The sequence below is a fragment of the Fundulus heteroclitus genome, unplaced genomic scaffold, assembly GCF_011125445.2.
Source record: "Fundulus heteroclitus isolate FHET01 unplaced genomic scaffold, MU-UCD_Fhet_4.1 scaffold_38, whole genome shotgun sequence".
Classification (NCBI taxonomy): Eukaryota; Metazoa; Chordata; class Actinopteri; order Cyprinodontiformes; family Fundulidae; genus Fundulus; species Fundulus heteroclitus.
This window is the reverse complement of record NW_023396792.1, coordinates 13390-26945: the sequence shown is the minus strand read 5'-3', so window position 1 is coordinate 26945 and position 13556 is coordinate 13390. Positions and strand designations below refer to the sequence as shown.

The 13556-nt window shown below is 38.2% G+C and overlaps 1 protein-coding gene across 1 annotated transcript; it reads right to left on the bottom strand.

Moving 5' to 3' along the window:
• Positions 1-16: 16 nt before the first annotated feature.
• Positions 17-12030, bottom strand: pkd1l3 (polycystic kidney disease 1-like 3). The gene is made up of 18 exons (XM_036130776.1): positions 11977-12030; positions 11714-11869; positions 11517-11620; positions 11322-11445; positions 11077-11199; positions 9863-10082; positions 9600-9781; positions 9269-9499; positions 9002-9103; positions 8297-8475; positions 8008-8154; positions 7688-7890; positions 5881-6068; positions 5645-5777; positions 3091-3286; positions 2788-3007; positions 2561-2645; positions 17-973 (listed from the first exon to the last, which is right to left on the bottom strand). The coding sequence occupies exons 1-18, from the start codon at positions 12010-12012 to the stop codon at positions 927-929; spliced, it is 2676 nt and encodes an 891-aa protein (XP_035986669.1). The 5' UTR covers positions 12013-12030; the 3' UTR covers positions 17-926.
• Positions 12031-13556: the final 1526 nt, after the last annotated feature.

Below are 13556 nucleotides of genomic sequence, written 5' to 3'. Positions count from 1 at the left end.
AAAATTAGGCAGAAATTACTTTATTTAAATTCACACATTCAATTTTAATGCAGAAAAAGGAATAACCAGAACTTTGTGATCTTGTGAAAATCACAAATGATCTAACACAGAATAATAAAATGTCTACGAGGGAAACATGAATTTCCAAACCAAAAGCAAAGACACAAATGTAGTTAGGCCTGTCACATAAATCATTCAGACACAGGGTAGACTGAATCCCACAGGAAAAACCCACCGATCAAAAAGAAAGTGCAACACCCCCCTTTCAGCAAGTATTACATGGATGGAAGTGAAATTAAAAATGTGATCAATTATCCATCAGTTCCCATATGTGCAATTACATAAGTTTACCTTCATTTCAAGTCATTCACTGTTACACAGACAGAAACAGGAGCCTCTGAAAACTAATCTTACTACTTGTAATGTTACCTTTTGAGTGTTATTTTTGCTCGAATGACGGATTTTAAAAGTTTTACATTTTTCAAGTTTTACATTTCTATAATAAAGAAAAACTTGGTTTCTGCTGTGTTTTTGAACATAATGTAAATTAAATTCTGTACCGGTTCAACTTGAATATAAGCAATTAATTATACTAATGTGAAACTATGTAAAAATATATATTGATTCTGTAAACAAACGACTATTTTTATAACTTACTGACTATGCTTTATAGGACTAAAAAAGGTTCCACTGCTAGAAATCCCTGATAGAGTTCAGTCGTTTACATTAATAAAGATACATAATTATCAACATGTTCACATATTTAATCAGTCATTTCATCACCCATTTAATGCAGCTCCCCTCTAAAGAAAGATTCTGTAGCTATGCAAACATTTGGTATTGATAGAGCGGCACATGTTGAAGAAAAGCAGGCATGATAATGCCGATCATGCAGAACACAGCCTGTCCATTGAAGAGTTGCATCCTCACAGCACATTTCTGCCGGTGTACCGTCTGCATCTGTCTTGTTGCTCTGTAAAATAGAGAGGAAACATCCTCAGCTCTCTTTGGATGTAACTGTGCACTGATAGGAGTCGGCAGAGGGAATTCATTCGGTGTTGAATCCGGTCGCTCGATTAAAGTTGTCCACAATTATTATTTTATTTTGTCTCATGAAATGTCAAGGCAACCTCTGGCTGCTTTGAGAAACATGAATAAATTATCACGGTTTAATTACATTTATAAATTATCTCAGGTTGGTTCTAAGCCAATTCTTCCATCAGAAGATTTCTATTTCAGTTTTTGTTACATAAAGCATTACATATTTTATGAAAACATCCTCTCTGAAGTGAAAAGAGAAGCACAATAATCTCCTGATGTAAGAGTGCCAAATATAGAGAGGGCAGAGTTGCTACGGCCCCACCTACTGGAGACAACGTGTCCCTCAGGCTGCACGAGAAAAAGAGGGATAAGACGTAAACATAAGAGTCTGTGATGTCATTTTCTTTTTGTTTATTTCTTCATCTATGTCAAAATTTGTTGAATAATCATTTATTGAAACCCAGTTTACACAGCTGAGCTGAAACAGTAAAGATGCTAATAAAATGTTCTTTGCACACAAGGAGTGACTCTTACATGTAAGTCATAATGTAGTGCGCAACGTTTACACTACCAGCAAATATGCTGTTTCATATTTGCACATAATGACTAACCAAAAAATGAAGGATGTGCGATATATTGGCATTAACATCGGTATCAGCTGATGTTAGTCCATTTTTAACATATCTGTATTGGTCCAATAAATAAATAAGACTGGGCAAAGAGTTGATATTTATCTCCCTCTTTTTGCTATATCTGAACATATTTCGGGAGGGGGAGGTGAGAAGGTAGGCCTTACGGTATTTATTTAGGCATGTGACAGAAATAGTGATGTAGCGCAGGATTATGGGTCATTAAACCAAAGGAGAGAAGCAATGTGGTTATTTTTTCACAATGTCAAAAGGGTAAGAAAATATATATAAAACATGTAATACTTTATTGGCCATAGCAACAACATTCAAACTGGATGTCAGCGCAAATTTTATATCGGAGCATCCCAACAAAAAAAATTATGCAAACTAATTGCACAGTTCAGAAAATAACAGCACGGGGAGGACTAAAATAAAAGTACACTGCAAAAACGGATCTAAAAACAAGTAAAATATTCTTAAAGTTAGTCTATTCATCCTTGATTTGAGCCAGTAGATAAGATTATCTGTCAATGGAATGAGTATCTTTGCTCCTAAGATAAGATAATTAGACATCCTGCACTTGAAATCAGATGATGGAGAGGAATTGTTCCCATTTTAAGTGGAAAAATCTCATTCCATTGGCAAATCATCTTATTTACCTGCTCAAATAAAGGACAAATACACTAATTTAAAGAAAATTGTACTTATTTTTAGTTGTGTTTTTGCAGTGTAATTGCAGTCATCTTCCATTATGCAAGAAAACAGCCCTCACAGATGCTGACACTATAGTTCTTTCCACCATATATTCTCTAAAATGCCACTAAACCTTATTAAGTCATGCCTTATTAATACACATGGTTCATTAAGTCCTACGTTAATGTTCATTTTACCTGACAGTGCCTGTGCTGCTTCTTCAGTCTCCTCCACAGCAACAGGTTTCAGCAGCAGTGCGAAGAACACGGCAACACCTATCACCTGGGAGCACAAACACGTCACGGTAATCTTTCAGAAACTTTATGCTTACAGAAAGATGGACACTGAACAAACAGTTCCAGGCTATATGTATTGATAAAAGTGCGAAATCTTCTATTGAATAAGAGTGATCTTTCCCACCGACCTTCAGAGGCTGCAGGACGAAGATGCTCTCAAAAAGGGACAGACCCAAAGACATGGCCCACTTAATGGATTTCTCTTTGCCATACTGAAACCCATACAACAGGGTGAAGTAGGTGGATATCCCACTGATGGAGAGCAACAGGAACCAGCCAATAAACACGCACCACCAGGGCAGCTTGAAACCTGTAGGAGTCTTCTTCTTCCTCCTCACAGGTGCTGGGCTATCCAATAACAAAAAGAAGAAAAGAGAAATAAATGAAAGAAAACAGAGGTGAGACGTAAACAGAAGCGTAAGTGGACGAACCAGTTGGACAGGTGACTGCTGAGGACCATCTCAGCCTTGCGGACCAGCAGGTTGGTTGTGTTGAGAACCTGCTGGTACTCATCCTGACTCGAGAAGTTTCTTGCATCCAGTTTCTCCAGGTTCATGTGGAGGTTGCACAGACTGGCCAAGAGGAACTTGCTGCAGTAAACCCAGTGGTTGTCACTCTCACTCTCACCTGTGGAGTGTAGATCAGTAGAGCTTTCTAAGTTGTCTAAAATGTTAGCATCATCTAAATCTTGAACATGCATGTTAGACCCAATCCTAACCAAATTATTTAAGGAAGCATTCCGTTTGATTAATGCCCCTATTTTAGACATGATTAATATATCCTTAGTAAATGGATAGGCACCACAGACTTTTAAAGTAGCTGTTATTAAACCTTTACTTAAGAAATCCTCTTTTGATCAAGATAGCTTAATAAATGACAGACCTATAGCTGATGTTCTTTTCCTATCTAAAATTCTTTAGAAAATAGTTGCTAATCAACTTTGTGAACATTTACAAAGTAAACTTGAGGAGTTTCAGTCAGGCTTCAGAGCTCATCATAGCACTGAAACAGCTCTGGTGAAGGTCACTAATGATATTCTCATGGCCTCAGATAATGGACTTCTGTCAGTACTTGTCCTGCTAGATTTCAGTGCTGCATTCGTTACAGTTGATCACAATATTCTCCTACAAAGACTTGAGCATACTGTAAGGATTAAGAGAAAATCATTAGGCTGGTTTATTTCTTATCTGTCAGACAGATTCCAGTTTGTTCATGTTAATAATAAATCTTCAAACTCTAGGGTCACTTGTGGAGCACCACAGAGTTCAGTCCAGCCAATTCTCTTTACTAGATATATGATTCCGATCGGCAAAATTATCAGACAGCATGGGATTAATTTCCACTGTTATGCTGATGACACTCAGCTATATTTATCCATAAATCCTGATGAATCCAATCAATTACTTCGACTGCAGGCATGTCTTGATGACATCAAAACCTCAATTACTATAAAATTTCTGACAAGACAGACGTTCTCATCTTTGGACCAGAGTCCTTAAAAATAAAGTTCTTAATCAATCACTTAATCTGGATTGCGTTAAATTGGCCACATGAAATAAAGTGAAAATGTTGTTGTTGTTGTTTTTTTTTAACCAAGACATGTCATTTAAATCCTATATTAAACAGGTTTCCATTGGCTTCCAGTTAAATCAAGAATAGAATTTAAAATTCTCCTTCTCACGTATAAAGCTCTTAATAATCAAACTCCATTAGAGCTCTGATTCCCCGTATGTTCCCAACAGAGCACTTCGCTCTTGGTGGAACCAACTCCCACTTTTGGTCCGTGAGGCAGACACCCTGTCTACTTTTAAGACTCTTAAAGACTCTTAAAACTTTCCTTTTTGACAAAGCTTATAATTAGAGTGGCTCATGTTACCCTGAGCTATCTCTATGGTTATGCTGCTATAGGCTTAGGCTGCTGGAGGACATCAGGGTCTATTTTCCTCACTCTGCTGAGTTCTCCTACTGTTCTCCAATATGCATCGTTAGTTATTATTTTAACTTTTTGTTCTGTCATTTTTCTCTTCATAGTAAGTACACCTGGTCTGGCGTTCTGTTACCTGCGACATCATCCAGGGGAGACAGATCATCTGCTATTACCATATAACATAGAAAGGATTCCTGGATCAATGTGTGCATCTGTGAAATTTTTCTGTCTCTGCTCTGTTTTTTCTAACCCCCATTCGGTTGAAACAGATGACTGTTCACACTGAGCCTGGTTCTGCTGGAGGTTTTTCCTTCCTGTCAAAGGGGAGTTTTCCTCTCCACTTTCGCTTCATGCATGCTGAGTATGAGGGATTGCTTCAAAGCCATCGACAATGCAGATATTGCAATCTGCTGGGTTTCCTCAGATGGGAAACTTTTTGACCAATCTGTCTGAATGATTTGATTGAATTTAACTTTGTAAAGTGCCTTGAGATGACATGTGGTGTGAATTGGTGCTATATAAATAAAATTGTATTAATTTGGGGGATTTAATTGGGGCTAACTTGTGATTAAAAGCCTCTCTGAGGCATTTGTTTGAAAATTGAACTGTAATCATATGATATACTTTAACCAGTTAAAGTTAGATGAAACAAATTAGTACCCCTCTGTCTTATTCGGTAAAAAACATAAATATTTGTGGGGTGTTTGCTAAAGTTGTCAAACATTATATGCAAGATAGGATTCTTTTCAAGCCAGAGTAACTAACGTGAGCAGGCTGTTTGACACCAGATTTATCCTGCTTTGTTGGCTTGGTATTGACCATAATATATATTTATAACATTTAATTACTAAATTATTTAATATAATCGGTGCCTTTTTAAATAGTTTAATTTATTTATTTTTTGCTGAGTCTATAATAATTGTTTTCATTTTCTGTGATTCTAAAAGATGATCTCCTTTTTATTTAAACACAAATGTATTTCAGCATATTTTCAGTCTATTATTACATAGATGTGTTGTATTGTTTTAAGACAATTCTGTGAAACTGCAAAGAAATACCTTGTATATTCTGGATAAAGATATGAATCCTGTCCAAAGCTGGTGAGAGGTCATTGGAGGCCTCTAGCCTGGGCATCTCTGACAACTTGTTCCTCGGATTCATGCTCAGCAGAGAAATCATCAGCTCGGTTTCCTGCAGTAACATAAAATTAGATATAAGTTTATTTTCTGCACTCGACTGACTTAAACAATAAGATGGAGTCTAATTTCTTTTTCTTTTACCAAAGAAAACTCACCTTCAGAATAGTTGGTATGCTGACAACAGGAGGTTTGAAGATCTCACCAGGATCATCTTTTTTGGATTTTGAAACCAGGCGAGGCCGGATGCTTCGGAAAATGGTTATGATGAGGATGTTGATCGGAAACATGAGGAGACCGCACTGCACGCCCACCATGAGATCCTGCCAAGTCATCTCAAGCGACCCTGAGGCAAAAATGAAACTATGTCAACGTGGAGTATCTCACAACATTTTTATCGGAAGCTTTCCATTTAATAAAATAAATTATTCTTTACTCTTGCTTCAATTATTACATTGGAAATATATAGATCGATAAATATAAACAGTATAGATACAATTAAGGTTCTTGACGTTTAGGGACTTTGTTTTATTTGGTAATTAGCATAGATCATATGTGGGATTCCTCAAGGTTCCATTGCTAAGCCCTCTTTATTTAACGTCTATGCCCCCCCCCTAATTTTGGTTATACAACAATGATATACATTTCCTTGTTACTACAGTCCCTTACACTAACTTAGTATGCCCATCAGTGAGTAGATGAGTCAAATGTTACTTCACCTTAATATAGAAATGAAAAAAAGTAGTCATTTTCGGTCCTGAAAATGCAATACTAGAGCTCAGAATTCAATCAAGCTAAAGTGCACTGGTAGCTGCAGAGTATGCCAAGTTACTTGTTAGGTATGAACCACCTACATCTTCCTGGTCATTACAAACCTCTTTAGTGTGTTTAAAAACAATATTCAGTTTAGTTTCTCTGTTATAAATGTACAATTTATGATATGCTTTTTGTATATCATGGCTACATTTAAATGCTGATGTTTTTATTTATTTATTGTATTTAGATTTTTTTTTTTCCTAAATTGTCTTGTTTATAAATGGAGCTATCCAATATGAACTTCCCCTTGGCTAATAACACTAATCAGTACCAATATTTTGAAATGTGATCACATAAAGCCAGATTCTACTATAGAATTACACTCTGGTGTGTGTCTTGCATTGCTGTTTTGAGTTTTTGCATTTGATCAGATGAACAGCGAATTTCACATAGAGTAAAATCCTCCATCTATGTTTTATTTGAATTCACTCTACAAAGAGTAAAAAAAAAAAGATTTCTGACCACATTTTACTACAAATATCCCATAGACTTTAAGTGTGGGAAAAAAAATTGGATTTATTTGTACATTTTAAATAATTCTAACCAGCATTTCAGTCAGTTTCAGATACAAAGAGATGTAGCTTGTCTACTTTGAGGACTGTTCACTCTTAAAAGAGAAGAACGTATAAATAAGACCGTTCAAAGTTGTCTATATTTTATAAAGGGAGCTTTAAATAAAAAATGTAGTGCGCCACTGGAAATAAACAGGACACGAAGAATCCATTAAAAGGCCCTTTTTTCTTTTTTTATGTTATGTATTATACCATCTTACTCACTTTATACAAATATTTACAAAAATCCAACAACTGCCTTTTTAATGTAGACATTTATGGTTATAAGTGCTGTTTGTGTAAACCTCGCTGTAGATCTTATTTCTGTCCCTTATCGTGTCGTTGCTGCCCCTGTATATGTGCTAAAAATCTTCATGGTTTAAATGCTTCATTTGTTTAGACAAGGAAGTTGGAAATCCCACTGGATGCCACGAGAAAGGAGATTAAAATAGTTTTAAATCTACATGATTGTTGTGTCAGTGACCTTAGATTAGTTTCAGTTTAATTTTCAAAAGTCTCATAAAGAGCAGCTTTTCTTGGTGCCTAAAACTTTAATCCTCAGATCACTAAGATATATCGATAAAAGCTCGTCAACCACCTATTGAAAAGAGCACAGCAGAGTTTGGATCTACAGGGATGTTCCAGAAGGCGATGTTGATGGCCATGGTGCACAGGAGCAGGCACATGCAGCAGGAAACCCTCTGAGCTCGGGTGAACGGGCTGCGGGAGGGAGGATCCACGATGGACACCCAGATGTGCTCATCTCTAAAACCGGTTGATGTTCGGGTCTGGAAAATGTTCCTGACCAAATAATAATAATTTAAAACACACACACACAAAAAAAAACAACAGAACAGTTAGACCTGGGTTTGACAACAGCTAAGGAAGATATCTTCAGTTTGTAGAACAGATTCTGACCTGAAGCTGGCGATCTCATTGGTTTTCGCAGCGTTGAAGGTTTTCTTGGTCATGCCGTCTCCTTGGTCAGCGCTCAGCCAGCAGTTACAGAAGAAGTGCCAGACACTTTTTGTTTGAAGGTCCTGTATGGTTGCTTTGCTGACATACCTTAATGGTTGGGGGGAAATAAAATACAGATTTTTAGGTAAATGTTTGAAACAGATATTGCCGACAGTTTTTTGAGTTATCGCTTTAGTGCAATTGAGACAGAATAAGTGTAGTGTTTATTAAAAAGCTCTGCCTCCGTTACCATGATGGGTGACCTCCGGAGTTGTCATGCTGAAGTCGAAGGCTTTTCAGGTCTCCCAGTGGGTATGGCGTGGACAAAAGGAACATATCGAAAGATCCTCTCTCAAACACCGGCTTTTCTGGGTCGGTGAGGGTGTGTATGGTGCTCTCTGCTTCTGTGCCAATCAGCTTTAATGTGACCTGCAGGACAGCAACGGGAGCTGATGGAGCAGCACTGGGCAGTGACACCTATATGCCACGTGATCCACACCTAAACAACCACACTAGCTCAGCCAGCATGTACTTTAATACATTTATTTGATGAGTTAAAAAAATATTATTTTTCCTGAACTGATTATACTGGTTAGGCAAACAAATGTAAAAATAAATGATCCCAAATAGCACTTTCCCTTTACAAATAATGGAAAACTGTTTAATACCAGTGTTAAAAAGTTAAAAGTTTATTTTTTTTAGTATTTTCAAAATCTCATTACTTGTTTGATGTCGAAATAGAGATAAACAAAAAGTCTTTAACAAATACCACAAAAGATTAATCAGATTAAGATTAATCCCTCTATCATTTGTAAGCTTATGTTTCAGATGTAACCGGTGACATTGTTTGGAAACATTAATATAAGTGTTGTCTATGATGAAATCTGTCAAAAAAAATGTGTTTTTTAAATATCAAATGAAATACTAATTCTGTCAGTAAATTGAAATTCTTTACATTAGCAGAAGTGCTGGCGCCTCTGCGATGGCCCGTCTGGATCCCGACCAGGTAGTTGTACAGAGCTCCTGAGTGATTGTCCTCCAGCACCGTTATCTTCCTCTGAAAAACATAGAAAACATCAAAGTAAATACAATTGTGCAAAGTGCATGGAGAAATGTTTTATTCTACTGATATGAAATTATTAATTTCCATATGAAATTCTCTAATTTATAAGATATAGTATGTAGATTTAAAAGCACACTCATTTCTTGACAGACGTCTGACCTTGGAGCTGGCTCTGCGGTCAGCGTAGCAGGCCCACAGCAGTGTGATGAGGTAAAGACCATAGAAAGCACACAGCAGGGCCAACACCACGTAGTTCTCATTCACTGTGGCAAACAGCTCCGCTGTTCGAGACACGTCAACGTAGTTTGGCATCACAAAGAAGGAGCTCCCAAAGAGGGTCAGGTGGTTACACAGACACTGTGTCAGCACGGCAGTGCTTTTCTCTCCAACCTGCATGGCACAGAAACACGCACCGCTGCTTAGTAGGCTATGCATCTGCTGCTGGTACAAAAATAGGAATGCACATGAAGATCCAAAACGGCGTGGATACCCTGCAGCCTCTGTCGGTCCATTCCTGTTTCCCAGCGTCCCAGTAAAGGCACCGGCTAACGTATGTGGTGATGTTCAGCGTCACGTCTGTTTCCAGTGTGAAATTTACAATTCTGGTTTCTACATACCATGACCCTAAGGTGTCATTTAACATCTCTGGGGTTATCAGCCAGTGATAGTCATCTGAGGACAGAATGCACCAGGTTGGTCATCAGCCCTCAACCACAAAGAGCAAAAGATGGCGCAGCTGCTGGGGACGGTTACCTGTGCTGTACAAAATGGTTGTGTTCTGAAAGTATGTGGAGTTAGGAGGTGAGTCGTAAGACAAGGAAACAGCCAAAGTCACGTTGATGCTGGGTTCGACCTTAAATAAGATGGTCATCTCAGTGTTGGACACATTAATCTGAGTTACTGACTTTGTGCCTTTGTTCAACACGGCGATGTTGCTGGTCAGAGGTGGAGCATTGGGGCGGCGTAAATATATCTGAGGAAACCAGAAGCAGAAAAGGCATTTTCATGCTAAGTATTATGATTGTGAAGTTTGTTACATATCCAACAAAGCGCTTCAAAAAAGTATGAAAATATTTTATGTTATGTTGGGCTCTGTTGAGAGGTTAGAAGCTGTCTGTACCTTACCTGCTGTAGCTAACTTTTAGCATATTGACTTTGTTTAAAGGTAAAGTCAGCGATCTTCCCCAAAGTTTCCCCAAGTCCTTTTTGAACAACTGCACATGCCCAACATCACCTTACCTGCTCTTCTGCTTCTCGGGGGGGGGGGGGGGGGATCGGGTGACAAAAAATCTCCCAAATCCACTCTGGTCTTATTTCTTTCTACTGAGGGCTTCCTTTTCTTCTCATAAACTTGTACGCGGTTTGCTTCTTGTGATTGTCTGCCATGTTCAAAGTTTATGGTGGGAGCAGTGGAGCTACAATGAACGACTAACACTGAAGCTAACCGCTAAGCGAACTGGATACATAAACCCTTAAAAATGTGCAGAGAGCTGGTGGAAACTAAGAAGGAACGAGCGCACACACTGGCGTTACGAGAGCGCATCAGAACGATTGGCATGTGGGACAACCAATAGATGAGGTGCACTTGAGAGACAGAAAGGAGTGAGAGCAGGATGAAAACTCTGAGCAGTCCTTGGCCGTCAGACCGAATGGCAAGGACTGGTCAGAGTTTTTACAGGCCTGCAGCTCCCACAGAGATAGATTTTTTTTAAACCTTTTATGTATTGACTACTTTCCGAATAGAAGGACGATTTTACCCAATACAACAAAAAGTGTTTCTGAACAGGATTACTAATTATAGCTTTAAACTATGATGTATTATTCCTCCAGAGCAGATTCCCATCATTCAAAAACATCTCCAATTTCAAAAATCCCACAGGATTTTCTATTGACACCATTTTCTAGATCGTTAAACCTGTCGCCTTTAATGGCAGAAAACTTTTTTTCCCCCCACACACTGGCTGTACCTCAATCATCTCTTTCAGATTTTCCACCTTAAACTCAGATGTCCCATCAGAGAGTACAAGGCTGCAAACGCTTCCTGATATGTTGTGTGCAGAGGGGTACGGGTTGGTTGAAAATGTGGCCATCTAAAAATAAGACATAATCTCTGTTAGAAAGGCTGCAGACACCAGGAAAGAAAGAAAGAAAGAAAGAAAGAAAGAAAGAAAGAAAGAAAGAAAGAAAAAACACGTGACAGTAACACACAGACCTGTGCAACAATGGTTTCGTGTTTTCCAATGATTGACTCCATCGCTGAGAACGAGGGGAGCTTTACCATCCCGCCGTCTTCCTCTGAGCCTATCACTGCGTTATCGAGTTCCTCGGGTTTGTAGCTTGTTGAAGAGAAATAAAATTTAGTCTAACTAGATAAGCAAAAAGATAAGAAAACGAAGAAGCAACTCACGGGGCTGTATAGACGGTGCCTGATGGGGACCTGGTAACTCTCGCTGTGGTCACCCCGAGCAGAGAAGCTTTTTTAATGATCTCCAACGTTTTCTCAAACACATACTGTTAAAGAGAGAAAGCAATGACGTCTGACTTTGAGGGCCGGAACGGTGAAACGGTATCCATGTGTTTAACAGTGACACCAGACAAACTCACTGAATATTGGCTGGCATCCGAATCACATCTCTGTGACGTCATACGCATCATGGCAGTGCAACTCTTGATGATGGAGTCGATGGCCTCAGGGTTTTCCAAAGCAAAGGTACGGTTCAGTTGGTTTGTGATATTCCACAGATATCCTATAAAACTGTCCTGTGAGAAGAGAGAAAAAGACAGAGCTCGACACATCACAAGGCAATGAGATGATAAAAGAAGACGTTTATTACGACAGAAGAACGTAGCTGCACAAAGGCTCCCACCGTCTTAATTCGAAGCTCTCCTGGAATTGTTTCCATTTTCCGCAGTCGCCACTTAGCATACTACCTCAGAAACACAGCAAATGCTTCAATGTAACACTAACATTTGGGAACATTTGTCTTTTTGTCACAGGAACTCATTTGCTTTCTTCATTTAGTGTCATAAAACAGGCTTGCCTCACCGTTAGTTGTTCATAACAATGTTGTTGACCATTTCCGGAATACCTTTTGGTCCCTGATAAGAAAAAGGTTTTCTTTATTTTTTGAATATTATTTATCTGTCAGTCAGATGTGGAAACATCACAAAGAGTCAAAGATCAGCCTATGATTGTCTTTAAATTTTCACACAAGATCGAATATAAGAACCTACTTACGATGTCTAACGGATTCACTGGAATTGGTTGTATTCTGAATAGAAAGAATGAAAAAAAAAAGAAAATTAAATTGATCCCCACAGCTTTTGACATCTAGCTTGATATATATATCTCTTACCTCTAAACTTGATGGAGTGATCAAAGCTTTAAAACAAAATATATATACACATTTTAGGATTTTAAATGCAGTGTCACAGCAACTCTTTGGTGATAACTTCCTGTGTCTGATTTAAGGTTTAAGGCAGACGGCAAAATGCAGAGATAAAGTAACAGCTGTCTGGGAGCAACCACTTACTACGCCTGCAGAGAAATCCTCGACTCTTGCTGCAGTCAGACGTTAGGAGCCGAAGAGGATTCAGCTTCATGTAAGTACAGAGTTCTGTTGAAGTTTCTGCTTTTTTCCTTTTTAATCCCCTTAAGACCTGAGAGAAGAAATAATGGAAAGAGTAATTATGAGCTTTGAGAACTGAACTCTTTGCTTTTCACAAAAATATTGTTTGTATTAAAGAGCGAATGAGATCTCACATGAAGAAGCTAATGAGGGCAGGATTAAAATCCAATTTGTAGCACCTAGATCTTCCACCAGAGGGCAGAACACTAGTATAAGATTCAATATAATGAGTTAACCTACTTTTGTTAAGGAGGTAGAGGGCAGCATACTGCAGTTTAGTACAACATTATGCTTCTGGTAGATTTAAGCTTAAAGAAATTATTTGCCGTGTTTCTTCTGACTGAAAGTAATATACATTTTTTGAAGTAGGCTACGTGAATCTGGTTGAGAAGCTATGGAGGGATTTGACGATTAGGACGATGCATAGGAGGCCTTCCAACTCCACAAACGTTGAGCTCATCACCAAAGATATGTCATCAAAATAAAGAGGAAACATTCAAAGCTCTTATAAGAAGGGTTTAGATTGTTTACATCAGCAACCAAGATTCTTCAACTAATGGTTGAGAAACGCATGAATAAATTGTGGCATGCCATTTTTAAAATAAAATCTTTATAAAAACAGATCGAGATTTGTTTTTAAATGCCACTCCTTTTACATTTTTTTTTCATTATATTGGATAGACGCCTGTCTCCTTTCTCGTCAGAAACAAACTACTTGGATGAAAGAACCTTTAAATCTAAATCTGACAGATGTATGGATTAATGTGGGTTTAACTGCATGTTTGTGGCTGTGGGATTAAATCAAAAACACACATGCA